Raw genomic sequence first — 26,120 nt, 5'->3', positions numbered from 1 at the left:
CCAGGGAAGCCCAGGAAGACTGGAGTGGTTAGACTGTCCCTTCTCCAGGAGATCTTTCTGACCCAGGAATCGAATCAGGGTCTCCTGCATTGCAGGCAGATTCTTTACCAGCTGATCTACCAGGGAAGCCCAGCAATAAAATGAGGATACTGCCTTCTTTGTTTTCATCTTTCTACTCCAAAGTGATAAGACCGTGATGTCTTATGGCTAAGCTATACAGAAATCTTAACGTGTTTCAAGAGGAAGAAAATAAACCGGTTTTTAAGTAATGTACTCCAGTCAATCTGGATAAGTTAATAATATTTATTGAAGCATAGGTCTATTAGTGGTAAAATGTAAATATTGTGGGATTATGATTTTGTGTCTCAGCTATATTTCCTTGAAACCTGTTATTTTTCAAGTCAAACAGAAACCACAGTAAAAGACTTAGTTTTCTTATGAATTAGTGTATCTTATTAGGGATTTTAAGATAACTGTAATTGGTAACAGAAGAATAGGAGATTTACAAAGATTTAAATAGGAGAGGAAAAAAAAGGCACAGTTCCTCATGACTGCTGCAATGTCTTAGTTCCTTTCAATTCAATAAAGTCTACATCAGAAATAATGCTCTCTTGTGGCTCAGCTCGTAAAGAATCCACCAGCAATGCAGGAGACCTGGGTTTGATCCCTGGGTTGGGAAGATCCCCTGGAGAAGAGAAAGGCTGCCCACTCCAGTATTAAGGCCTGGAGAATTCCATGGACTGTACAGTCCATGGGGTCGCAAAGAGTTGGACATGACTGAGCAACTCTCACTTTCATTTTCACTTTAAACTGGAAGACTGTTTTTTGGATAAAAAGGAAACAGTGAGAGAATACATGAAAACTAGAAAATAAGACTTTAAAAGGAGATAATTTAACGTTGATGCAGAAACAACTTGCCCAAAGGCCAAGTATGTTTCATCACTTTGAAGTTCGGCCCCTTTGAGCCCTCGACAAAATCTGATCTCTATGAACATCTGTACTACCTGTTCCTATTCCAAGAGACTTTTCTGACCTGGGGGAGGAGGGTTTGCTCAACGTGTAGATGGAAGAGAAGACTAATTAGCGGCAAGGAGCAGTTTTGCTTTCTCAGGCCACCACCTAAAATCCACTGATCTCTTCTAAGTTATTTTCAGTATGGTTTTGTGCTGAGTGTCAGATGGTTCAAGAACTTAAGAACTGAAAGATAAATAATGGTTTGAAGCAAGTGGGCCCCCCATTCTTTATAATCTTATGAGACAATTCAGCTCTTATCCTCACCAGAAACAACTCAAAACAGCAGGGGGTGGAGGAGCTTTCAAGGTTGTTTTTCTTTCAGTTCAATAAAGTCTACATCAGAAATAATGTTCTCTTTTAAACTAGCAGACTGACCATTTGAGGGATAAAAAGGAAACAGTGAGGAATATATGAAAACTAAAAAATAAGACTTTAAAAGGAGAGAATTATCACAGAGTCTTTAAGTGAGAGATTTGAGGTTTTGAAATCATTACATAAAGTTATATATTGCTACTTTGCAGTGATAATGACCAAGAGAAGATGTAACATAATGACTTAAAAATAGTTAAAAGGATAGTCAAGTAATGTCTGGAGGATAGCTAAAAATTACAGGAAGAACCAAACCATGATTATGAGTCAGTTAGATTTTTGAATATGGATTCTAGTAAGTATTTTATGGAAATGGTGGTTCCAAAACAGTGTATAAGAAAGCATATAGGTTGAAAACCAAATGTAAATGATATATATAGTTAATGGACTGACAGGATAACCACTAAATCCTCATCCTTCATTTTCCCAAGACATTAAGTATAGAGACTTACAGATAGAATATTAAGGATCAAACAATGTGAGAATGTTTACACTTGGTCCTGCAGGTGGGGTAAACCACGAACACTTCCTATTCAGACATGTAACTCATTCTGACTTTACCATCCACTCGAGCTGTGGGCAGAACAACACAGCTCGAGAAAACATAGTACCCCAAAACAGCGATAGGACTTACTTAAATGTCTAGAGAGAGCCACTAGGCTCGTCATAATAAATGCCATTTACATATGAAGAAAACTGGCCAGCAGGTTTTTCCATCAGTTTGTTTAATAAAAGCATCTGAGAATCATAAAGTATTTCTTTTACATTTTACTAATTTCTTACATGTTTAATGGCAAAACACAATCTGTGGTAAATGTTAAATTTTTAATAAAGAAAATCTGCATAACATAATTTCTACATAATAACTTCCCCCCCTCAACTTCCCCCTCATCTTGTCCCAAGTGTGTTAAATTTTGATGGGAACTAATGCCCTGATGCTGGGAGGGATTGGGGTCAGGAGGAGAAGGGGATGACAGAGGATGAGATGGCTGGATGGCATCACCGACTCGATGGACATTAGTTTGAGTAAACTCCGGGAGTTGGTGATGGACATGGAGGCCTGGCGTGCTGCGATTCATGGGTTCGCAAAGAGTCGGACATGACTGAGCAACTGAACTGAACTGAACTGAACTAAATGGTTAATGATTCCCCAAAGAAGCCTGTATACTGAAAAAAATGTAAGATAACCTTTTACAAATAACAGATTAGGCAAAACTGACATCAATAAACTTTAAAAATGTCTTTAAAGATATATTTGAGTATCTATAAAACACTTCTTTTACAAATAGTAACTTTCTCATACCTGGAGTGTTATATAACCAGTCCCATAATTGTTCTTCTTCCATGTAACTCACAAAGACGTTTCCAAATGTTTGTGGAGAGAAAGTGCAGTGGTACAATACTTGAAAGATAGCTTCTATCAAACTGGATCCTTGGTTCAGATTATTTTCTGTATTGGAACCTTGTTCTTGAAAGGTACATTCTTAAAAAGAACAAAATGATTTAGTAAGGTGGGTATCAATGAGTACGATTACATTCCTATTACTAACACTAGCATAACAGTGTAAAAATGTGTTTGATTGTTATTTACATAATAGGAGAAATGCCATATTCTTTCAGATCGAAGGTCCATTCCCCAATTGGGTCCAAACCCAGTATAATTTCTGAGAGAGTCATGGATATTTGTGTGGGGTAAAGTTGTGAGAAGGACCACATGACATCACGTAAAAGGGCAATACTAGTTTATTTTTATGTCAGAATTCTTTATCCTTTTAAACTTTTTTTCATTTATTTTTTCATTTAAAATAAGCACACATTTATTCTAGAAACTGTAAAAAATTCAGACTAAGAAACTAAGAAAATTAAAAGTGCACCAAATCCTACCAACCAGTGATAGTTACTATATTTGGTGCAGTATTTCATTCATATTATATACAAATATGCACTATATATATGTATATATGTGTGTGTGTGTATAACTTGAATGCCAAACAGAATTATTTTATATATTCCTTATTATTGAAAATCAACTTATAACTAGTTGAATCTTTGTATCTCTCCTTGGGATTTTTGTTCTGAACATTATATACCCTTTATTCAGAACATAAATTTCATAGGAAATTCACAGTTATAGTGTTCTCAGTATTATGCTATCAATTCTACAAATAAATTTATAAATGTTTCTCAAACCCATAGCTTCCTGTCATTTCAGAATGAAGAGGTATCTCAGCTTGTTTCTCAATAAAATCAAATAGGAATTGCAACAAAGAGAGATTCATCTTATTCACCCTTTTCAGTCCTCCTCTGACTCCGTGACCACTCTTCAAGGATCAGTTCCTCTACTGTTGCATCTACAGGTTGGACTGAAAAGGTGAAATAATTTCTCTCTTGTTTAGATAATTAACAAGCTATGTTCCATATCATATGTAAAAGTATTTTTGAGTTAAAGATAATAAGGACTCACAATGCTTCTCATAATTTAAATATATTGAAAAAACACAATCTAGATCATTTTGGAATGAGTAAATTTATTTTCTTCTTCATTTGAAAACTCATCACTTCTATAGTTTCTCTTGATAATTTTATTTCTGTGATTTGATTTTCATGATCGAGAGAGTCTTCCCTAGGATTTTTGCTGGAATGATTGATAAAACAGTGTCCTCTTTCATCTGGGGCTGCTAAGCTGGTAGAAAATAGGCTGGAAGTTACTAATGTCCATTTTGGGGAGAACTCCACTGAGAACCCATCACTTCATGGCAAATAGATGGGGAAACAGTGGAAATAGTGGCAGACCTTATTTTGGGGGGCTCCAAAATCACTGCAGATGGTGATTGCAGCCATGAAATTAAAAGATGTTTACTCCTTGAAAGGAAAATTATGACCAAGCTAGACAGCATATTAAAAAGCAGAGAATTACTTTGCCAACAAAGGTTCATCTAGTCAAGGTTATGTCTTTTCCTGTAGTCATGTATGGATGTGAGAGTTGGACTATAAAGAAAGCTGAGCACTGAAGAATTGATGCTTTGGAACTGTGGTGTTGGAGAAGACTCTTGAGTGTCCCTTGGACAGCAGGGAGATCCAACCAATCCATCCTAAAGGAGATCAGTCCTGGGTGTTGATTGGGAGGACTGATGCTGAAGCTGAAACTCCAATACTTTGGCCTCCTGATGTGAAGAGCTGACTCATTTGAAAAGACCCTGATGCTGGGAAAGATTGAAGGCAGGAGGAAAAGGGGATGACAGAGGATGAGATGGCTGGATGGTACCACCGACTCAATGGACATGAGTTTGAGTAAACTCTGGGAGTTGGTGATGAACAAGGAGGCCTGGCGTGTGGCAGTCCACGGGGTCGCAAAGAGTCGGACACGACTGAGCAACTGAACTGAACTAAACTGAACCGAACCACTGAAAACCAGGCCAATAAAGTAAGTAGAGCCAAGAGATGGCACAGTCCTGATGGGATGACACTGGGTGAAGCCTGGATCCAGCAATGCCTGTATACTTACGTTAGCTCAGCTGATAAATTTCCCTTTTTGGTTTAGTTCAGTTCAGTCACTCAGTTGTGTCCAACTCTTTGCAACCCCACGGACTATAGCACGCCAGGCCTCCCTGTCCATCACCAACTCCCAGAGTCCACCCAAACTCATGTCCATTGAGTCAGTGATGCCATCCAGCCATCTCATCCTTTGTTATCCCCTTCTCCTCCTGCCCCCGATCCCTCCCAGCATCAGGGTCTTTTCAAACGAGTCAGCTCTTCGCATGAGGTGGCCAAACTATTGGAATTTCAGCTTCAGCATCAGTCTTTCCAATGAACATCCAGGACCGATCTCCTTTAGGATGGACTGGTTGGATCTCCTTGCAGTCCAAGGGACTCTCAAGAGTCTTCTCCAACACCACAGTTCCAAAGCATCAATTCTTCAGTGCTCAACTTTCTTTATAGTCCAACTCTCACATCCATACGTGACTACTGGAAAAACTATAGCCTTGACTAGATGGACCTTTGTTGACAAAGTAATGTCTCTTCTTTTTAATATGCTACAACGTTCTGCCCCAGTAAAATTCCGAAGATTTAATCAACCGAGTCGGCACTCACTATACTAGATGCTGAGGCCTACGCCTTCCATGAATTCACTGCCTGCCTCCATGTGTATGTGTGTGGGGAGTGGGAATGACAGACAGGTAAACAGTCATTTCAGCAATGTAAAGATAAGTAGGATGAAAATACATCCTAGTTTGCCTCAGGCAGTCCTGCTTTATGTCTATGGCTCTGGGGTAATTAGTCCTAGCATCCTCTTCCACGCTCAAAAATGTCCTGGTTTGAATAAGGAATTATTCAATCACCTGAAGTCTAAGTGCTTTAAATATAAGACACTGAAAACAGAGGATGGTGCCTTACATTGGGAAGGGAACATGGAGAAGTCACAGAGAAGATCATGTCTCAGCAGAGTCTTTAAGGGCGAGTAGCAATTTATTGGCATGACAAGGTTGAGGTGGGGAAGGTACTTTCCAAGAAGATAGGAGAGTTGGTGCAGTGATGAGAAGACAGGTAGCTGCTGGCAGGGTGGCACGGCTGAAGTGTGAATGGTGGGAGGGAAGGGGAGGCAAAACTGGACAATCAACACAGCCTGAAAAATCTAAGGCCCCGTGATTCACGTGCTGACAATGCAGATGGAGAAAGGGAGACGGATATGAGGAATATTATAATAAAAATAATGAGTTGCATTACCATTGTTGCTATTACCATCTAAATGTGTCAAGATATGTCAATGGATATTTTTTTATTTTGATTTTCCCTTGCCTTGAAGAAAGTAGTCTATTTCTATTTACTTGCCTCAGGGATTTTTGCTATTTGGAAAGCACAAACAGACTGAAGTCAGTTGCCCTCCTAGATTTAAAAAAACAAAACAAAACAAAGAATGAAAGAAACAAAGAAAAGCTAAATTCATTGAATAATTATTAGTTTGAACTAAATAAAAAAAGCCACTTTTTATGACCCAAAGTATTGGTACGGCCGGATGATATGAAAGTGGAATCATTATGTGTCTGGCAGGGGCCAGGGGTGACGGTCAGGAGAGAGGAGACCTCTCACACTGGAGAGTGATGTCTCAGGCTGCAAGGATTTTGCTGGATGGCAGTTCACAGCGAGGCTTGTCTGGGGGAGGCAAGGAGGGACCCCGGATCCTTGACATGGGTTCTCAGCCTCATCAAAGATTTCAAACCACACCTGACTGTTGTGCTTGACAGGAGTGCTTGGAGAGGAAATAAAAAAGCGTACCTGTGCAGTAACCAGAGTGACCAGATAATTGAAGATTGATACTGTCTCACGGGGACTTCTTTACCCCCCTGGGGTAAAGCTGGGAGCCCTAAGAAGAGCTACAGTTAAAAGTCCTACCAGCCAGGCAGCTGGGGCTCAGAATCTTCATAAAATTGATTTGAAAACAAAAAGTGACTTGGATATTCCTCGTGTATCCGAGTTTATGAATTGAGATTTATACCAACTCCATAAAAGCAGTTACTACCCACAAGGTACACTAGGTTGCACATCACACGAGCTACCTTATGTCTAATTTCATCCTCATAATACTCTAAAGAGCCTCCTGATGAAGGCGAAAGAGGAGAGGGAATAAGCTGGCTTAAAACTCAACATTCAAAAAACAGATCATGGCATCCGGCTCCTTCACTTCATGGCAAAAAGAAGGGGGAAAGTGGAAGCAGTGACAGATTTTCTTGGGCTCCAAAATCACTGTGGATGGTGACTGCAGCCATGAAATTAAGAGACACTTGGCTCCTTGGAAGAAAAGCTAAGAAAAACCTAGACAGTGTATTAAAAAGCAGAGACATCACCTTGCCAACAAAGGTCTATGTAGTCAAAGCTATGGTTTTTCCAGTAGTCAAGTGTAGACAGGGCTTTCCCGGTGGCTCATACGGTAAAGAATCCGCCTGCAATGTGGGAGACCTGGGTTCGATCCCTGGGTTGGGAATATCCCCTGGAGAAGGGAATGGCTACCTACTCTAGTTTTCTTGCCTGGAGAATTCTGTGGACAGAGGAGCCTGGCGGGCTACAGCCCATGGGGTCACAAACAGTCAGACGTAACTGAGCAACTTTTACTTGTACAGATATGACAGCTGGACCACAAAGAAGGCTGAGCAGAGGAGAATTGATGCTTTCGAACTGTGGTGTTGGAGAAGACTCTTGAGCGTCCCTTGGGCAGCGAGGAGATCAAACCAGTCGAACCTAAAGGAAATCAACCCTGAATATTTATTGGAAGGAATGATGCTGAAACTGAAGCACCACCTGATGTGAAGAGCCAATTTACTGGAAAAAGAGCCCTATGTTGGGAAAGATTGAGGGCAAGAGGAGAAGACGGCGACAGAGGATGAGATGGTTGGATGGCATCACTGCCTCAATGGACATGAGTTTGAGCACACTGCAGGAGATAGTGAAGGACAGGGAAGCCTGTTGTGCTGCAGTCCATGGGGTCGCAAAGAGTCGGTCATGACTTGGTGACTGAACAACAGTGGGAGTTGGGGGAGGCGGGTCCCTTAAAATCTTGGCCTAAGCCTTCTTCCAGCCTCACAGCTTTACACCTGGCTTAGGAAATCTGTTATCCTTTCATTTCAAAGATCCTTTTTATGTACAAGTTGCCAGTTCTCCATCTCTGGCTCTGATCTTTCTCTTTCATGCTCCTTGCTGTGTTTCCTATTTTTGTCTAGGACACCACTATTGTCTGTTCATCCCCAGGCTCAATGCCTTAGCAATTTTATCTCTTCTCTAAATTGTTAGATGTAATAAAATAACTGTGTCCTTGCCCCCATCCCCCTTTCCATAATGTATCAAAGGTTGATTTGTTCTTCCATTGAGTCCCTTCTTCTCTGTTCCTAATGTAGGGGAGCAGAATTTGCTACCCTAAGATGTGTCTCTTAGACATATTAATTATTTTAAGCTGATTAGTTTTTAAGAAAGAGCATACAAGGCGAATACTCTGAAAACCAAGAAACAATTGATTCATAAGGGAAAGCTTTATTTGTTAAGGGAGTCTTCCTTGTTGTACCTGGAAGAGGAGAATGACCAACTCTCTAGAAACTCTTATCAATGGAAAGGCACTGACTTAAACCTGGATAATGACCTTACCCTTACCAACTTTGCTTCTGCTGGTAACCTCCCTAAACTGACTCTCCCCACCCTCAACATCCTCATTTATCTTTAGCTGAGGGGTCTTTAGCTGAAGGTGGTATCAAATCTGCCTGCAGTGCAGGAGACCCAGGTTCAACCCCTGGGTCAGGAAGCTCTCCTGGAGAAGGAAATGGCAACCCACTCCAGTATTCTTGCCTGGAAAACCCCAAGGACAGAGGAGCCTAGCAGGATACAGTCCATGGGTTTGCAAGAGCCGGACATGACTTAGCAACTAAACCACTATGGGCGGTATTTAACCTGAGAGTTTCGGCCATTTTTAACCTCTCTAGCTGGCTCAGCTGGTAAAGAATCTGCCTGCAGGAGACATGGGTTCGATCTCTGGGTCAGGAAGATCCCCTGGAGAAGGAAATGGCAATCTACTCCAGTACTCTTGCCTGGAGAATCCCATGGACAAAGGAGCCTGGTGGGCTACAGTCCATGGGGTTGCAAAGAGTTGGATACGACTGAGCGACTAACGTTGTTAACTTTGGCCATTTAGGTGAGTTACTCAGTTCTTCCGGGTGAGCGGGTGGATGTGGGTGTGTTAGTCACTCAGTCATGTCTGATGCTCTGTTACTTCATGGGACTGTAGCCTGCCAGGTTCCTCTGTCTATGGAATTTTCCAGGCGGGAATACAGGAGTGGGTTGCCATTTCCTTCTCCAGGGGATCTTTCCAACCCAGGGATTGAACCAGAGTCTCCTGTGTCTCCTGTATTGGCAGGCGGATTCTTCACTACTGGGCCACCTGGGAAGCCTGTCTCCATGTGTACATGTTACCAACCTTTGGTTTGTCTCCTGTTGCTCTCCAGTTTATTTCCTGGGCTTGCCAGAAGAATGTACAAGGGTAGAGGCAAGTGTCTTCTCCCCTGATGGGGAGACAAGGCAGGGTGGGGTTGGCTCGTGCGGCCCGTCTGACTACAGGGGGTGCATTCTGGCCCGTGCCCCCTCTGTTAAGTCCCCTCTGTTAAGGCTGTGCCACAGCAAGGGAGTCCTGTGGTTTTTGGCTCTGTTGGTGATTGGCGGTGGAGAGTGGAAAGCTGGGACCTTCGGAGGGATAAAGGGACCAGCTCAATCGTGGAGTAGTGTTGGCAAGTCACATATTTGAAAGCGTATGCTCTGACCCAGGTTTTGCCAATAATAAAGCTGCTCTTTCGAATTCTGTCTGCCTTCTCCTTTACCTATCAAATGGCTTCTATATTACATAAACAAATAAAAGATTTGGAAACAGATTGTCTTTTCACTAACACTGAAGGGCCCTTTCCACTGCAGACATTATTTTAAACTCCTTGTGAGAAGTGAACTTGTTAGTGCTTCAAAGGAAGGGTGGTGTCAGGAGAGGAACGCGACCACCAACCCATTGGGAGACTGTGTTTACTGCTACCAAAGATTTACACATCCATGGTGCCCCAGCACTTTGCTTTCCAAGACTGCTTAATTTTTACTTTCCACAAGAATGTTGTTAATGACAAGCTCCTGCTGAGTCACTAAATGGATTTGGCAGTAATGCAGGGAGAGAGTGTGCCATGAGCTCGGGATTGGATTTACCAGACACTCAGGAGCATCCCCAACCAAGGGAAAAGACTCACATTAGACATAGGGTTGAGCCAGAAAGCACACGAACAGAAAATGCAGCGTATAAAACAAGGACCCCAAACCTATGACACCAGGCCAATAAATTAACACCACAGAAAAAGGGGGTGGAGCACCATATGAACATTGTCTTAGGGAAGCACTAGATTTGAATGTCACAGCCTAGATCACTATGAAAATTAACAGCAATAAAACTGAATAACTGAGTGAAGTTGTTCAGTCGTGTCCAACTCCTTGCGACCCCATGGACTGTAGCCCACCAAGTTCCTCCGTCCATGGGATGTTCCAGGCAAGAACACTGGAGTGGGGTGCATTTCCTTCTCCAAAAACTGAAAAAGGTCTTGTTTTAAAATGAGCTTTGAAAATCTTACAGTTTGTTGTATAAAAGGCTAACAATAGGTATAAAGACCTCTGTTGGGCTGCACCCCACAGGTCTACAAGGCCTGTACTTGCCCAGCTTCACGGCCAAAGAGCCAGGAGTCAGAGACAGAAACATCAGTGGTTTAATGCAGCGGTCCCTAACCTTTTTGGCACCGGGGACTGGTTTCTTGGAAGACCATTTTTCCCGGGCTGGGGACAGCGGGGTGGTTCAGGTGGTCATGGGAGCAATGAGGAGGGGCAGGTAAAGAAGCATCACTTGCTTTCCCACTGCTGAGCTGCCTGGCTCCTAACAGTATGCAGCCTTGGTACTGGTCCGCGGTCCGGGGGGTTGGGGACCCCTGGTTTAATGGATGGGAGAGCTTATATGTCTGAAGCAAGGTCCTGGACTGACCCCTCACCACGTGCAGCAGGCTGTGGGCAGGACACGGTGGCAGTCTTGTCTTCTAGCGAGAAGGGGGAATTGCCCGTTGTTAGGGAATTGGCATTAGGTGGGCTCGTTAGTTACCAGGGAAACCAGTAAAGGGGGCCCCTTATCACTCCCTAAACAAGAACAACCTGCAGCTGAAGCCCGGGGCAAGTGAGTAGGAAGGTCAGTCCTGAGCATAGGGTTTAGGTGAAGCAGGCACTGGCTGGGCAGGGGAAGAAAACACAGAACAAGAGAGCAGCCATCTTGAGTGGCCTGACCCACAACCTGCCAATTACGTACAAGCTTTCAATAAATATGACTTGTTACTACCCCCGCCCTGCCCACATACAATTTACATTTATCTTTGAGCTTCATAAAAACTCCATTTTCTTTTTAATAAATGAAGAAACTAAGTCTTAAAGAGGCTGACACTTAATGAAATAGAGGAGTAAAAAGTGTTTTAAAAATAATCAAGAAAATAGCTGCATTCAATAAAGATTTATGACTGAGCAACTGATTCTAGTTCCTTGAAACCCGATAACCTGTACCTGGCAAACACAGGCAGTTGTGTATGTTGAAAAATTAGTGTGTATTATTACATATTAGTAAACATAGATAGGCAGTTTCAAACAGTTCTGTCTGTACTGACCTGTATCTACTGAAGTCCTTCCTTATGCTCTTTAGAAGGTAGGATTTTCCAAAGTGCATTTTGTGGGATGTTAATGGGTAGCACATATGTTCTGGGAAGTGTTGGCTCCAACAATAGTAAACACTTTTGTTTTCTGCAGGATTTTTCGCAGCCTTTAATTATTCATGAGCTCTGTGACTCTCTAAGAGGGTATTTTAGTATATACGTGGTGTTGCTAAGCATTTTTGACCATGAAACCCTTTTCTAGTATTTCATCTAGCGAGAGTGCTATTCAAAAAAACTGAATCTAGGAATTATGCTTGCAAAGAATCTCTTACATTAACTCCAAGCCCTTTAGGTTTGCAAATCAAAGTGAGCAGCTTGAATGGAAAAGGAACAGGTAAAAGAACAAAGGGCTATTCTGCATAAGAACATTCTCAACTGGAAAAGAAATTACACAGCAGGTTATCAAAGTTGTATTTAATTTTAATTCAAATAAATCATTTGTGGAGTAAAGAGAAATTTTGCTTTAGCAGTAGGCCTTGGCAAGACTAACAAGCATAGCCAAAATAGGTTTTTAAAACTTTGACTTTTACCCTACAGATTAATACCAAGTTCTAACTGATTAAGAAACATAATGAGGTCATATGGTTGGCAGGCACCTTACACGGAGCTCAGTTATTTGGTGAATAAATACTTGTGGAGTGAAAGAATACAAAGCCTTCCAGCATCTGTGACAATGGTGACCTAGCTTCCTTTTGAATCCTTTCAGGAGTAGGATATCCACCACCATTCAAAGCAGCTGACCCTCTACTGCTTTGGACAGCTCAAGTTACCAAACTGCTTTTTGCATTTAAAAAATAGAGAGAGCACTTATTAGAAAGGATCACAGAAATCTAGGCTAGTCTCTTTAGGTGAACAGAGAACAGACACACAGTTGTAAACAACATCCTCAGTTGTCATTACGGATGACCATTCGGCGTTTTAGATGACAGGCAAAACCCATTTCCTTTTAACTTATTCCCAACCGTGTCCGCATGTGAAACTGAATTGTGTAGTTTTTTCTTTTTTCTTTTTTTTTTTAACATGACTTAAAATAGTTGAATGTAGTTATCCTGACTCCAAGCTACACATACCCAATTTATTCAAGCAAGGTATGGCTCGGTTTTTACTTCACATCACTTTGGACTCTTCAGTGGGCATTTGCCACTTAAGCAGTTTGTGCCGAGGAAAGACCATTAAGCACGGGTGGACTATGGGTCCAAATCCCACAACTGGCAGACTTAAGGACGAAGAAGAGAGTATCGAGCTTCACCTGTGCTCCTGAATAAGCACAAAGCCCAGAGATAAAGCTGTTACTATTTCAAAGGGAAATGCCCTTTGTAAGGCAGACACCATGCCGATCTGTCCAGCAGGAATGCCACTCAGACCAGGGGAGAGAAGGTAAAGGCACCATGCTAGGTCTACGGACCACAGCCTTGTCTAACTCAATGAAACTATCAGCCATGCCGTGTGGAACCACCCAAGATGGACAGGTCATGGTGAAGAGTTCTGACAAAACGTGGTCCACTGGAGAAGGGAATGGCAAACCACTTCAGTATTCTTGCCTTGAGAACCCCATGAAGAGTATGAAAAGGCAAAAAGATGGGACACTGAAAGACGAACTCCCCAGGTTGGTAGGTGCCCAATATGCTACCGGAGAAGAGTGGAGATATAACTTCAAAAGAATGAAGCGGCAGAGCCAAAGCAAAAACAACACCCAGTTGTGGATGTGACTGGTGATGGAAGTAAAGTCCGATGCTGTAAAGAACAATACTTCATAGGAATCTGGAATGTTAGGTCCATGAATCAAGGAGATGGCAAGAGTGAACATCAACATTTTAGGAATCAGTGAACTACAATGGACTGGAATGGGCAAATTTAATTCAGATAACCATTGAATCTGCTACTGTGCCCAAAAATCCCTTAGAAGAAATGGAGTAGCTCTCATAGTCAACGAAAGAGTCCAAAACAAAGTCCTTGGGGGCAATATCAAAAATGACAAAATGATCTCTGTTTGTTTCCAATGCAAACCATTCAGTATAACATAAATCCCAGTCTATGCCCCAACCACTAAAGCAGAAAAGCTGAAGTTGAATGGTTCTATGAAGATCTACAAGACCTTCCAGAACTAACTCAAAAAAAAAAAAAAAAAAAGTTGTCCTTTTAACCAGAGGTGATTGGAATGCAAAGGTAGGAAATCAAGAGATACCTGGAGTAATAGGAGAGTTTGGCTTTGGAGTACAAAATGAAGCAGGGCAAAGGCTAACAGTTTTGCCAAGAGAACGCACTGGTCATAGTAAATACCCTTTTCTAACAACACAAGACGACTCTACACTTGGACATCACCAGATAGTCAATACCGAAATCAGATTGATTATATTCTTTGCAGCTGAAGATGGAGAAGCACTATAGAGTCAGCAAAAACAAGACCAGGGGCTGACTGTGGCTCAGATCATGAACTCCTTATGGCAAAATTGAGACTGAAATTGAAGAAAGTGGGGAAAACCACTAGACCATTCAGGTATGACCCAAATCAAATCCCTTACGATTATACAGTGGTAGTGACAAATAGATTCAAGGGGTTAGATCTGATAGACAGAGGGCCTGAAGAACTATGGACGGAGGTTCGTGACACTGTAAAGAGGCAGTGATCAAGACCATCGACAAGAAAAGGAAATTAAAAAAGGCAAAATGGCTGTCTGAGGAGGCCTTACAAATAGCTGAGAAAAGAAGAGAAGCAAAAGGCAAAGGAGAAGAGGAAAGATATACCCACTTGAATGCAGAGTTCCAAAGAATAGCAAGGAGAGATAAGAAAGCCTTCCTCAGTGACCAATGCAAAGAAATAGAGGGAAATAATAGAATGGGAAAGACTAAAGATCTCTTCAAGAAATATCAAGGGAAGAGATACCAAGAGAATATTTTGGCAAAGATGGGGACAATAAAGGATAGAAGTGGTATGAACCTCATGGAAGCAGAAGATAAGAAGAGGTGGCAAGAATACACATAAGGAAAGGAAAAGAAAGGAAACTTAGTCACATAGTCATGTCAAACTCTACAAAAAAGATCTTCAATACCCAGATAACCACGATGGTGTGATCACTCACCTAGAGCCAGACATCCTGGAATGTGAAGTCAAGTGGGCCTTAGGAAGCATCACGATGAACAAAGTTAGCGGAGGTGATGGAATTCCAGTTGAGCTATTTCAAATCCTGAAAGATGATGCTGTGAAAGTGCTACACTCAATATGCCAGCAAATTTGGAAAACTCAGCAGTGGCCACAGGACTGGAAAAGGTCAGTTTTCATTCCAATCCCAAGAAAGGCAATGCCAAAGAATGCTCAAACTACCACACAATTGTACTCATCTCACACGCTAGTAAAGTAGTACTCAAAATTCTCCAAGCCAATCTTCAACAGTATGTGAACTGTGAACTTCCAGATGTTCAAGGTGGATTTGGAAAGGGCAGAGGAACCAGAGATCAAGTTGCCAACATCCGTTGGATCATCAAAAAAGCAAGGGAGTTCCAGAAAAACATCTACTTTGGCATTATTGACTATACCAAAGCCTTTGACTTTGTGGATCACAATAAACTGTGGAAAATTCTGCAAGAGATGGGAATACTAGACCACCTGACCTTCCTCCTGAGAATCTGTATGCAGGTCAAGAAGCAACAGTTAGAACTGGACATGGAACAACAGACTGGTTCCAAATCGGGAAAGGAGTATGTCAAGGCTGTATTTTGTCACCTTGCTTATTTAACTTATATGCAGAATATATCATGCAAAATGTTGAGCTGGATGAAGCACAAGCTGGAACCAAGATTCCTGGCAGAAATATCAACAACCTCAGATATGCAGATGACACCACCCTTATGGCAGAAAGCAAAGAAGAACTAAAGAGCCTCTTGATGAAAGTGAAAAGAGGAGCGTGAAAAAGTTGGCTTAAAACTCAACATTCAGAAAACTAAGATTGTGGCATCCGGTCCCATCACTTCATGGCAAATAGATGGGAAAAGAATAAAACAGTGACAGAGTTTATTTTCTTGGGTTCCCAAATCACTGTAGATGGTGAATGCAGCCATGAAATTGAAAGACATTTGCTCCTTGGAAGAAAAGCTATGACCAACCTAGAAAACTTATTAAAAAGCAGTGTCATTACTTTGCCAACAAAGGTCCATCTAGTCAAAGCTATGGTTTTTCCAGTAGTCATGTATGGATGTGAGAGTTGGAGTTAAAAAAAGCTGAGTGCCAAAGAATTGATGCTCTTGAACTGTGGTGTTGGAGAAGACTCTTGAGAGTCCCTTGGACTGCAAGGAGATCCAACCAGTCCCTCCTAAAGGAAATCAGTCCTGGGTGTTCATTAGAAGGACTGATGCTGAAGGTGAAACTCCAATACTTTGGCCATCTGATGTGAAGAACTGACTCATTAGAAAAGACCCTGATGCTGGAAAAGACTGACGGCGGGAGGAGAAGGGGACGACAGAGGATGAGATGGTTGGATGGCATCACTGACTCAATGGACATGAGTTTGAGTAAGCTCCGGGAGTTGGTGATGGACAGGGAGGCCTGGCGTGCTGCAGTCATGGGGTTGCAAAGAGTCAGACGTGACTGAGCGACAAGCTGAACCGAGGTCTACGTGCGGGTCCTCTCACCAAATGAGCTCCTTGCAGCAGAGTGAGCGCCTGAGTGGTCCACAATGTTCTAGCACGAGGTTTGGCAGCTGCAGCCCGGGGCACTTGACCAGCCCGATGCCTGTTTCAGGAAGGCCCAGAGCCAAGAATACCTTTTACTTTTGTAAATGGTTGAAAAATAATCAAAAGTAGAACATGATTTGTGACACAAAATATATGTAAAATTCAAATTTCAGTGTCCATAAAAAAAAAAGTTAATGGAGTATTGGTGATGGGGTTCAAGAATGCTACATCAAAAGAAGGCACTTTGGTATACTTAATATTTTAAGTTAAAGGAGTTAAGAAAAGAGCAGAAGCAGGAAGGTCACTCTGATTCCCCCCTACCCTTCTCCTTGAAACACGTCATAAAAGGCTCACGTCTCTGGTATAGCTCCCCGCCCTATACCAGGGGACAGGCGCATCCTTATCTCTGAAGTCAAAAGGACACTGAGAAGAATCCTGGCAAGTAAGCCTTGCTAAATTTCCCCCAGTTTTCTTACAGTTACCTCACATTACTTGACCTATTTCTCCACAACTATCCATTCTTCATTAGGCCTAGTCTAATGACATTTTCTGTTTCTCTGGATCTTTGCTTCCTTAGGAAGGCTCCTGTGTCATGTAAAACTTATATTAAATAAAACTTATATTAAAAAAACTTATATTAAATGTATCTCTATGCTTTTCTCCTGTTACTTTATCTTTGTTAGTTTAATTTTCAAACCCAGCCAGTGACCCTAAAAGGGTTGAGGAAAACTTTCCTCCCCTGCAGTCATGTCATTTGCTCATGTATGGTCCTGTTACAAGGGTAGAGTTTTGTCGGTGTGATGGAGACTGTTGTTGTTCAGTCGCTCGGTCGTGTCTGACTCTTTGTGACCCCATGGACTGCAGCACTCCAGGCCTCCCTGTCCATCATCAACTCCTGGAGCTTGCACGAAACCCATGTCCATTGAGTCCGTGATGCCATCCAACCATCTCATCCTCTGTCGTCCCAGTTTCCTCCTGTCTTCCATCTTTCCCAGCACTTAGGGTCTTTTCTAATGAGTCAGTTCTTCGCATCAGGTGGCCAAAGTATTGGAGCTTCAGCATCAGTCTTTCAATGAATATTCAGGACTGATTTCCTTTAGAGCTGACTGGTTTGATCTCCTTGAAGATAGAGACTGTATGGCCCGCAAAGCCCTCAATCCATGGTCCATCTGGCCCTCACAGAAAAGTTGGCTGACTTCTATTCTAGAATGCTGGAAGAAAGCATACATACATTCTAAACATCTGATACTACATAAGGACAGCTTCCATCTACTCCCAAGTAACTCACAAGCAAAAGCAGGTGTTAGCTCTTCAAGTAGCCTTTCCTTATCACCCAATCTCTTATCAGTCACTCTGCTTTAGAAAAGCACCTCATGGTACTTAATAGCAGTTGAACTTATCTAATTTACATATATTTTTTACTTTATAAGGTCTGTTCTCCCCATGTTTCCCCAGAAATTAATTGCCCAGAATATGAAGGTGATATGACATATCATGTTTACCAATGTATCTCTAGCTGAGTGCCTTGTACCTAGTCAATGTGCATTAAATTTTAGTTGAATAGAGAATTGTTTATCAAATCAAGTGAGCCAAATACTTTTAGAAATTAATTCAGGAGAGTATTATTTCTTATTTCTAGGAACAAATGTCTCCACAAAGTCTCATGTTTTCAATTTAGAATTCATTTAAAAACAATAGATACACTTTCATGAAATAATATCTCTTCATTCTTCTAACAAGTAACATTTAAACATCAAGGGGGCAATTTGCTCAATTTCTCTGTATCTAAGTTTCCTCATTTGTAAAATGGCCCTAATAATTCAAGCGTCATAAATGAAATAATATGTTAAATCACTCTGAGTTGTTGGAGAAAAGATGCTACATAAAGTCAAGATAATAGTATCACTTGTAATATAATGCCCAATCATTTACATGGTAACACTAGAAACACATTAAGCACTAAAGAAAAAGTATGTTCCTATAAATATATTAGACATTTTCTAGGTGCCAGGAAGAGACGGAACGTACAGTATTTCAGCCACTGTCAAGCCAGATTAGATCTGATTCTGGGTAGGTAAAACATCATTGTAAAATTCATATCACCAATTTCCTAAGCTACATGAAATGTTTTCAAGAAGTTCTAAAATATATAAAACTTGGGAATATCTCTGGCCCAATTCTCATCTTCGCACCCATGAGAGATGCTAGAGCAACATCTTTTAGGCCAAACATGTCAAAGGGGAAACCCACCTCTAGGAGACACTTAAAGTTATGCGTGGACAGAAGGGAGAGTTACAGAGAAGCTGAGGGAGAGACCACTGTGTGGAAAGCATAGGTTGATAGACAGTGTAAAAGAAGAAAAGAATCTAATAGAAATTAAGTACCTATCAGGTATCAAAAAATGGTGCTTTATGTTGATTTACTTTTTTAAAGCTCAAAATACACACATAGGTCATTATCCCCATTTAGAAATGGGGAAACTGAAGTTTAGACAGATCACAACACTCACGAATGAAGTAAAATTTTTTCCGGGAAATTCCATTCATTCACAAATACTTTTTAAGCCCCTGTTATGGGCTCAATACCAGTCTCAAGTGTTGAGAACCAGGCCAAGCACTGGGGAACAATGATGAGATGTTCCTGCCCTTCTGAAGGTTGCACTGGCAGAGAAATACATTAAATACACAACTATGTCAATTAACCTTTCACTTCAAGTTGTGAGAAGTGTTCCAAAAGGAATTATTGTGGGACCTTATGGAATGATCAAAGATGACTTCCTAGGAAATATCATGATATTGAAGCAAAAAGGTGATTATCAGTTGCAGGAAAATGATAGAGAAGAAGATTCTAGGCACACAAAAATAATATTTCAAAGGTTTAGTAGCAGGAAAGAACTTGGAATATGGGCCACTGAAAGGTCAACTTCTGTTGGAGCAGCTGCCACTTTCCTCAAGATACTTCTAAGGGACAGCATGATGTTATAAATACACAAATCTAAGATGTGCAACCTAGACCAGAATATGCATGTTAAACTGGCAAAGAGCAGGACAAGATGCTGGGCAGGTCATCTCCAGGAGACAAAGGACACTGCCTGTGTGTGAAAGATTAGGGTCCATACTCTACAAACGGGCTTTCCTGGTGGCTCGGGGTTAAGCAATCCACCTGCAATGCAGGAGATGCAGGAGACACAGGGTGGATCGCTGGGTTGGGCAGACGCCCTAGAAAAGGAAATGGCAACCCTTTTCCAGTGTTCTTGCCTAGAAAATCCTATGGACAGAGGAGCCTGGCGGGCTACAGTCCATGGGGTCGCAAAAGAGTCAGACACGATTTAGGACTATGCGACAACATCATTTACAAACACCTCTATAAGTAGTGGTCAGTCACTAAAGGTTTTTAGCAGAGAAGTGACATAATCAAATCTGTATTCAAATAAGAACAAGCTTTCTGACTACTGTGAACGTTCTGATAAAATGGATTATGAATAATCTTAAGTAAATTATGTCTTTTTAAAAACATAATACATCAGAAAGATAAATCATATACCCAAATTTTTTTCCAACTATAGCAATAGATACCTTATAAGATGGCATTGCTTCTCAAAAGGGGGGGTCCAGGGACCAGCGGCATTAAGAGCAGAATTACCTGGCAGCTTGTTAGAAATGCAGAATCTCAGGCACGCCCCCACAAGACTTACTGAATCAAAATCTGCAGTTTTAAACAGCTCCCCAGGTGATGTTTTCTCACTGCAAAGTTCAGAAGCCTTGCTTTATGTTATCATGCCCTACAGCTACCCTACCCTCATGCAGACTCAGCACAGACCCTAGATGATAACTGTCTCTGGGACCTGAATAATTCCATAGAGACCACTGATATTCTAGGCTAATCTGTCATCATTGGTGGATAGAAGCCTTGGTTGGAAAGACTAAGGCAAAAAAATGCAAATATAACTCCATTGTTCTAAGTAAGAATATGGTACAAATCCAGGAAAGAAAAAAAAAAATTGAAAAAGTGAGAATACAGACGTTGTCACTAGCAAAAGTAGCCACGGACATAGAAGTCAGGTGTGCTAAGGGTACCAAGAGAGAGTATTTTAGTCTTGGTTACTTCCTGCCAAGACATTTATAAAATGGCACTTTAGTCACACTTACAAAGTGAAACACACACACACACACACATGCTGTACAACAAATACAAAGCTTCTGCTATAATAGTCCTTATTACGCAAAAGACCAACAAAATAGAGAAGTTGAATTGATTTGGCCTTCCCAGGTGGCTCAGATGGTAAAGAATCCACCTGCACTGCAAGAGACCTGTGTTTCATCTCTGCGTTGAGAAGATCCCCAGAAGGGAATGGCTCAGGTCAGTTGCACAGTCCTGTCCGACTTGTTGCGACGCCATGGCACGCCAGGTCTCCCTGTCCATCACCAACTCCCAGAGTCTACTCAAACTCATGTCCATCAAGTAGGTGAGACCATCCAACCATCTCATCTTCTGTCATCCCCTTCTTTTCCCGCCTTCAATCTTTACCAGCACCGGGGTCTTTTCCAATGAGTCAGTTCTTTGCATCAGATGGCCAAAGTATTGGAGTGTCAGCTTCAGCATCAGTCCTTCCAATGAACATTCAGGTCTGATTTCCTTTAGGATGGACTGGTTTGATCTCCTTGCAGTCCAAGGGACTCTCACAATTCTTCTCCAACACCACAGTACAAAAGCATCAATTCTGCGGTACTCAGCTTTCTTTATAGTCCAACTCTCACACCCATACATGACTACTGGAAAAACCACAGCTTTGACCAAACAGACCTTTGTTGGCAAAGTAATGACACTGCTTTTTAATATGCTGTCTAGGTTGGTCATAGTTTTTCTTTCAAGGAGCAAGCATCTTTTAATTTCACGGCTGCATTCACTATCTGCAGTGATTTTGGAGCCCAAGAAAATAAAGTCTCTCACTGCTTCCATTGTTTCCCCATCTATTTGCCATGAAGTGATGGGACCAGATGCCATGATCTTAGTTTTCTGAATGCTGAGTTTTAAGCCAGCTTTTTCACACTCCTCTTTCACTTTCATCAAGAGGCTCTTTAAGACACAGATGTATTGAACAGTCTTTTAGACTCTGTGGGAGAGGGCGAGGGTGGAATGATACGGGGGAATGGCTTTGAAACATGTATATTATCATATGTGAAACGAATCGCCAGTCCAGGTTCGATGCATGAAACAGGGTGTTCGGGGCTGGTGCACTGGGATGACCCAGAGGGATGGGATGGGGAGGGAGGTGGGAAGGGGGTTCAGGATGGGGAACACATGTACACCCATGGTGGATTCAAGTCAATGTATGGCAAAACCAATACAATGTTGTACAGTAAAATAAATAAATAAATTAGAAAAAAAAAGAGGCTCTTTTGTTCTTCTTCACTTTCTGCCATAAGGGTGGTGTCATCTGCATATCTGAGGTTACTGACACTTCTCCCAGCAATCTTGATTGCAGCTTGTGTTTCATCCAGCCTGGATGGACTCTGCATAGAAGTTAAATAAGCAAAGTGACAATATTCAGCCTTGACGTATTCCTTTCCCAATTTGGAACCAGTCTGTTGTTCCATGTCCAGTTCTAACTGTTGCTTCCTGACCTGCATACAGATTTCTCAAGAGGCAGGTCAGGTGGTCTGGTATTCCCATGTCTTTAAGAACTTTCCACAGTTTACTGTGATCCACACAGTCAAAGAATTTGGTGTAATCAATAAAGCAGTCGTAGATATTTTTCTGGAACTCTCTTGCTTTTACAATGATCCAACGGATGTTGGCAACTTGATCTTCGGTTCCTCTGCCTTTTCTAAATCCACCTTGAACATCTGGAAGTTCACAGTTCACGTACTGTTGAAGACTGGCTTGAAGAACTTTGAGCATTACTTTGCTAGTGTGTGAGATGAGTACAATTGTGTGGTAGTTTGAGCATTCTTTGGCGTTGCCTTTCTTAGGGATTGGAATGAAAACTGACCTTTTCCAGTCTTCTGGTCACTGCTGAGTTTTCCAAATTTGCTGGCATATTGAATGCAGCACTTTCACAGCATCATCGTTTAGGATTTGAAATAGCTCAACTGGAATTCCGTCACCTCCACTAGCTTCTTCGCAGTGATGCTTCCTAAGGCCTACTTGACTTCTCATTCCAACATGTCTGACTCTAGGTGAGTGATCACACCATCATGGTTACATGGGTCATGAAGATCATTTTTGTATAGTTCTTCTGTGTATACACGCCAGCATTCCTTCCTTGATAATTCCATGGACAGAGGAGTCTGGCAGACAACAGTCCATGGAGTCACAAAGAGTAGAAAATGACTGAGCAACTAATACTTTCATTCATTTTAAGTCAACCAACCCTTTGCAGTGGTAGCAGTGATTTATCTAGAATTTTCTGTAGATCTATTTCTTGATTACCTTTAGGCACTGTGTTACATGGTTGAAAAATACAGAATGTACTACCAACATTATCCAAGATAGAGGTTCCTGATAGCTTTCATGAATTGAGCCTCTCTGCAATTTTGTAAGCTTTCTGTGGCTCTGCTGCAATCCCCTGCAGTGTGGTGGGTTGAAAGCACAGTCTCTGAACACCAAGTGTCTGCCTCAAATCCTGCTTTGCCAATTATGAGGTGTGTGACTTGGACAAATGACTTGATTTCTGTCTCATTTTCTGCATCTATAAAATGGAGATGATAATCGTACCTGCCACACAGAGTTGTTTTGAGTATTCAGTGAGTGAATATATTTAAAGTACTTAGGGGCAGTGTTTGGAACATATTAAAAAATTATGTATTTGCTAGTGTGTTGTGGTTGTTATATTACAAATGAAAATCACCAGAAGCCAAGAAATTTCACTGAGAATAATTCTTGGGGCTCTGGGCAAAGGAAAGAAGGTTAGTCACACTTCATTCAAATGTCACTAGCAGGAAAAGGCCAACTGCTAACAACTGGGAAATTGCCAGATATTTGTTCCTTTGATGTCACAAGTCAGACACTGGTTAAGGCCATGTGGCCTCAGTGAAGTAATGCCAAAACAATTGCCTTGGGTTTTTAGCATCAATAATCCAAAATAATGTCTTACAAATTTAAAATCTTCTATAAACATTAGTAGTTGAGAGGTTTCTTCCTTCAAATTTAGAATGCCCCATCTTAAAATAAAACTAACAAACATTACCTTTGCATGTGCACTGAACCTTAGCCAAGCTCCTTAGAAGCTTGTGATCTATGAAGCACATATTATAAATTAAAATTTTGCTATTCATTTATTTATTAAATTTTGCTATTTTCTGACACTCAGTGAGTTGTATCTCATATTACAAAAAATTTATTTCTGTATATATTCTGCTGATTCTTTTTAAAAGAAATAGAAATTCTGATAAGTCATTTTCACAGTTCAGTTCAGTGGCTCCACTGTGTGCAACTCTTTGCAACCCCATTGACTGCAGCACTCCAAGATTCCCTGTCCATCAGTAACTCCTGGGGCTTGCTCAAACTCAATTCCATCGAGTTGGTGATGCCATCCAACCATCTCATCCTCTGTCATCCCCTTCTCCCTCTGCCTTCAGTCTTCCCCAGCATCAGGGTCTTTTCAATGAGTCAGTTCTTCACAACAGGTGGCAAAAATTATTGGAGCTTTAGAATCAGTCCTCCCAATGATTATTCAAGACTGATTTCCATTAGGATTGACTGGTTTGATCTCTTTGCTGTCCAAGGGACTCTCAGGAGTCTTCTCCAACACCACAGTACAAAAGCATTAATTCTATGGCACTCAGCTTTCTTTATGGTCCAACTCTCACATCCATACATGACTACTAGAAAAACCATAGCTTTGACTATATGGTCCTGTGTCAATAAATGTCTCTGCTATCTAACAAGCTGTCTAGGTTGGTCATAGTTTTTCTTCCAAGGAGCAAGCATCTTTTAATTTCATGGCTACATTTACCATCAGCAGTGATTTTGGAGCCCAAGAAAATAAAGTCTCTCACTGTTTCCACTGTTTCCCCATCTATTTGCCATGAAGTAATGGGACTGAATGTCATGATCTTAGTCTTCTGAATGTTGAGTTTTAAGCCAGCTTTTTCACTCTCCTCTTTCACTTTCATCAAGAGGCTGTCTTAGTTCCTCTTCACTTTCTGCCATTAGGGTGATGCCATCTGCATATATGAGGTTATTGATGTTTCTCCTGGCAACATTGAATCCAGCTTGTGCTTCATCCAGCCCGGCATTTCCCATGATGTACACTGCATATAAATTAAATAAGCAAGGTGACAATATACAGCCTTGATGTACTCCTTTCCCAATTTGGAACCAGTCCATTGGTTCCCAAGTTGGAACCAGAACATGCCCGGTTCTGTTGCCTCTTGACCTGCATACAGATTTCTCAGGAGCAAGGTCAGGTGGTCTGGTATTCACATCTCTTTAAGAATTTTCCAGTTTGTTGTGATCCACACTGACAAAGGCTTTAGCATAGCAAATAAAGCCAAAGTAGATGTTTTTCTGGAATTCTCTTGCTTTTTTCTATAATCCAGTGATGTTGGCAATTTGATCTCTGGTTCCTCTGCCCTTCTAAATCCACCTTGAACATCTGGAAGTTCATGGTTCATGTATTGCTGAAGACTGGCTTGGAGAATTTTGAGAATTACTTTATTAGCGTGTGAGATGAGTACAATTGTGTGGTAGTTTGAACATTCTTTGGCATTGCCTTTCTTTGGGATTGGAATGAAAACTGACCTTTTCCAGTCCTCTGGCCACTGCTAAGTTTTCCAGATTTGCTGGCATATCCACTGCAGCACTTTCACTGCATCATCTTTTATGATTTGAAATAGCTCAACTGGAATTCCATCACCTCCCCTAGCTTTGTTTGTAGTGATGCTTCCTAAGGCCCACTTGACTTCACATTCCAGGATGTCTGCCTCTGGGTGAGTGATCACACCATCGTGATTATCTGGGTTGTGAAGATCTTTTTTGTATAGTTCTTCTGTGTATTCTTGTCACCTCTTCTTAATATTTTCTCTTTCTGTTAGGTCCATACCATTTCTGTCTTTTATTGTGCCCATCTTTACATGAAATGTTGCCTTGGTATCTCTAATTTTCTTGAAGAGATCTCTAGTTTTCTCCATTCTAATGCTTTCCATTATTTCTTTGCATTGATCGCTGAGGAAGGCTTTCTTATATTTCCTTGCTATTCTTTGAAACTCTGCATTCAAATGGGTATATCTTTCCTTTTCTCCTTTGCCTTTAGCTTCTCTTCTTTCCTTGGCTACTTGTAAGGCCTCCTCAGACAACCATTTTGCCTTCTTGCATTTCTTTTTCTTCAGGATGGTCTTGATCACTGTCTCCTGTACAATGACATGAACCTCCACCCATAGTTCTTCAGGCATTCTGTTTATCAGATCTAATCCCTTGAATCTATTTGTCACTTCCAGTGTATAATATAAGGGATTTGATTTAGGTCATACCTGAATGGTCTAGTGGTTTTCCCTACTTTCTTCAATTTCAGTCTCAATTTTGCCATTAGGAGTTCATGATCTGAGCCACAGTCAGCTCCTGGTCTTATTTTTGCTGACTGTATGGAGCTTCTCTATCTTCGGCTGAAAAGAATATAATCAATCTGATTTTGATATTGACTATCTGGTGATGTCCAAGTGTAGAGTCGTCTCTTGTGTTGTTGGAATAGGGTGTTTGTTATAACCAATGTGTTCTCTTGGCAAAACTGTTAGCCTTTGCCCTGCTTCATTTTGTACTCCAAGGCCAAACTCTTCTGTTACTCCAGGTATCTCTTGACTTCCTATTTTTGCATTCCAGTCCCCT

General features: G+C 41.3%; 1 protein-coding gene and 1 long non-coding RNA gene across 2 annotated transcripts in view; one reads left to right on the top strand and one right to left on the bottom strand.

Annotated features, from left to right (window-relative positions):
• Positions 1-26,120, bottom strand: part of KIAA0825 (KIAA0825 ortholog) — a 436,774-nt gene that overhangs the window by 211,871 nt on the left and 198,783 nt on the right. The window contains exon 15 of the mRNA XM_043464655.1: positions 2,687-2,851. Coding sequence (XP_043320590.1) covers positions 2,687-2,851 — 165 coding nt within the window. The remainder of the gene's footprint in view (positions 1-2,686; positions 2,852-26,120) is intronic.
• LOC122439533 lies at positions 5,353-24,268 on the top strand. The gene is made up of 3 exons (XR_006268910.1): positions 5,353-5,398; positions 21,113-21,143; positions 24,194-24,268. It is a non-coding gene; the product is annotated as an uncharacterized LOC122439533 (long non-coding RNA).

Source organism: Cervus canadensis, chromosome 4, assembly GCF_019320065.1.
Source record: "Cervus canadensis isolate Bull #8, Minnesota chromosome 4, ASM1932006v1, whole genome shotgun sequence".
NCBI lineage: Eukaryota > Metazoa > Chordata > Mammalia > Artiodactyla > Cervidae > Cervus > Cervus canadensis.
The sequence above is the reverse complement of the archived record's forward strand: the minus strand, read 5'-3'. Positions and strand labels throughout refer to the sequence as shown.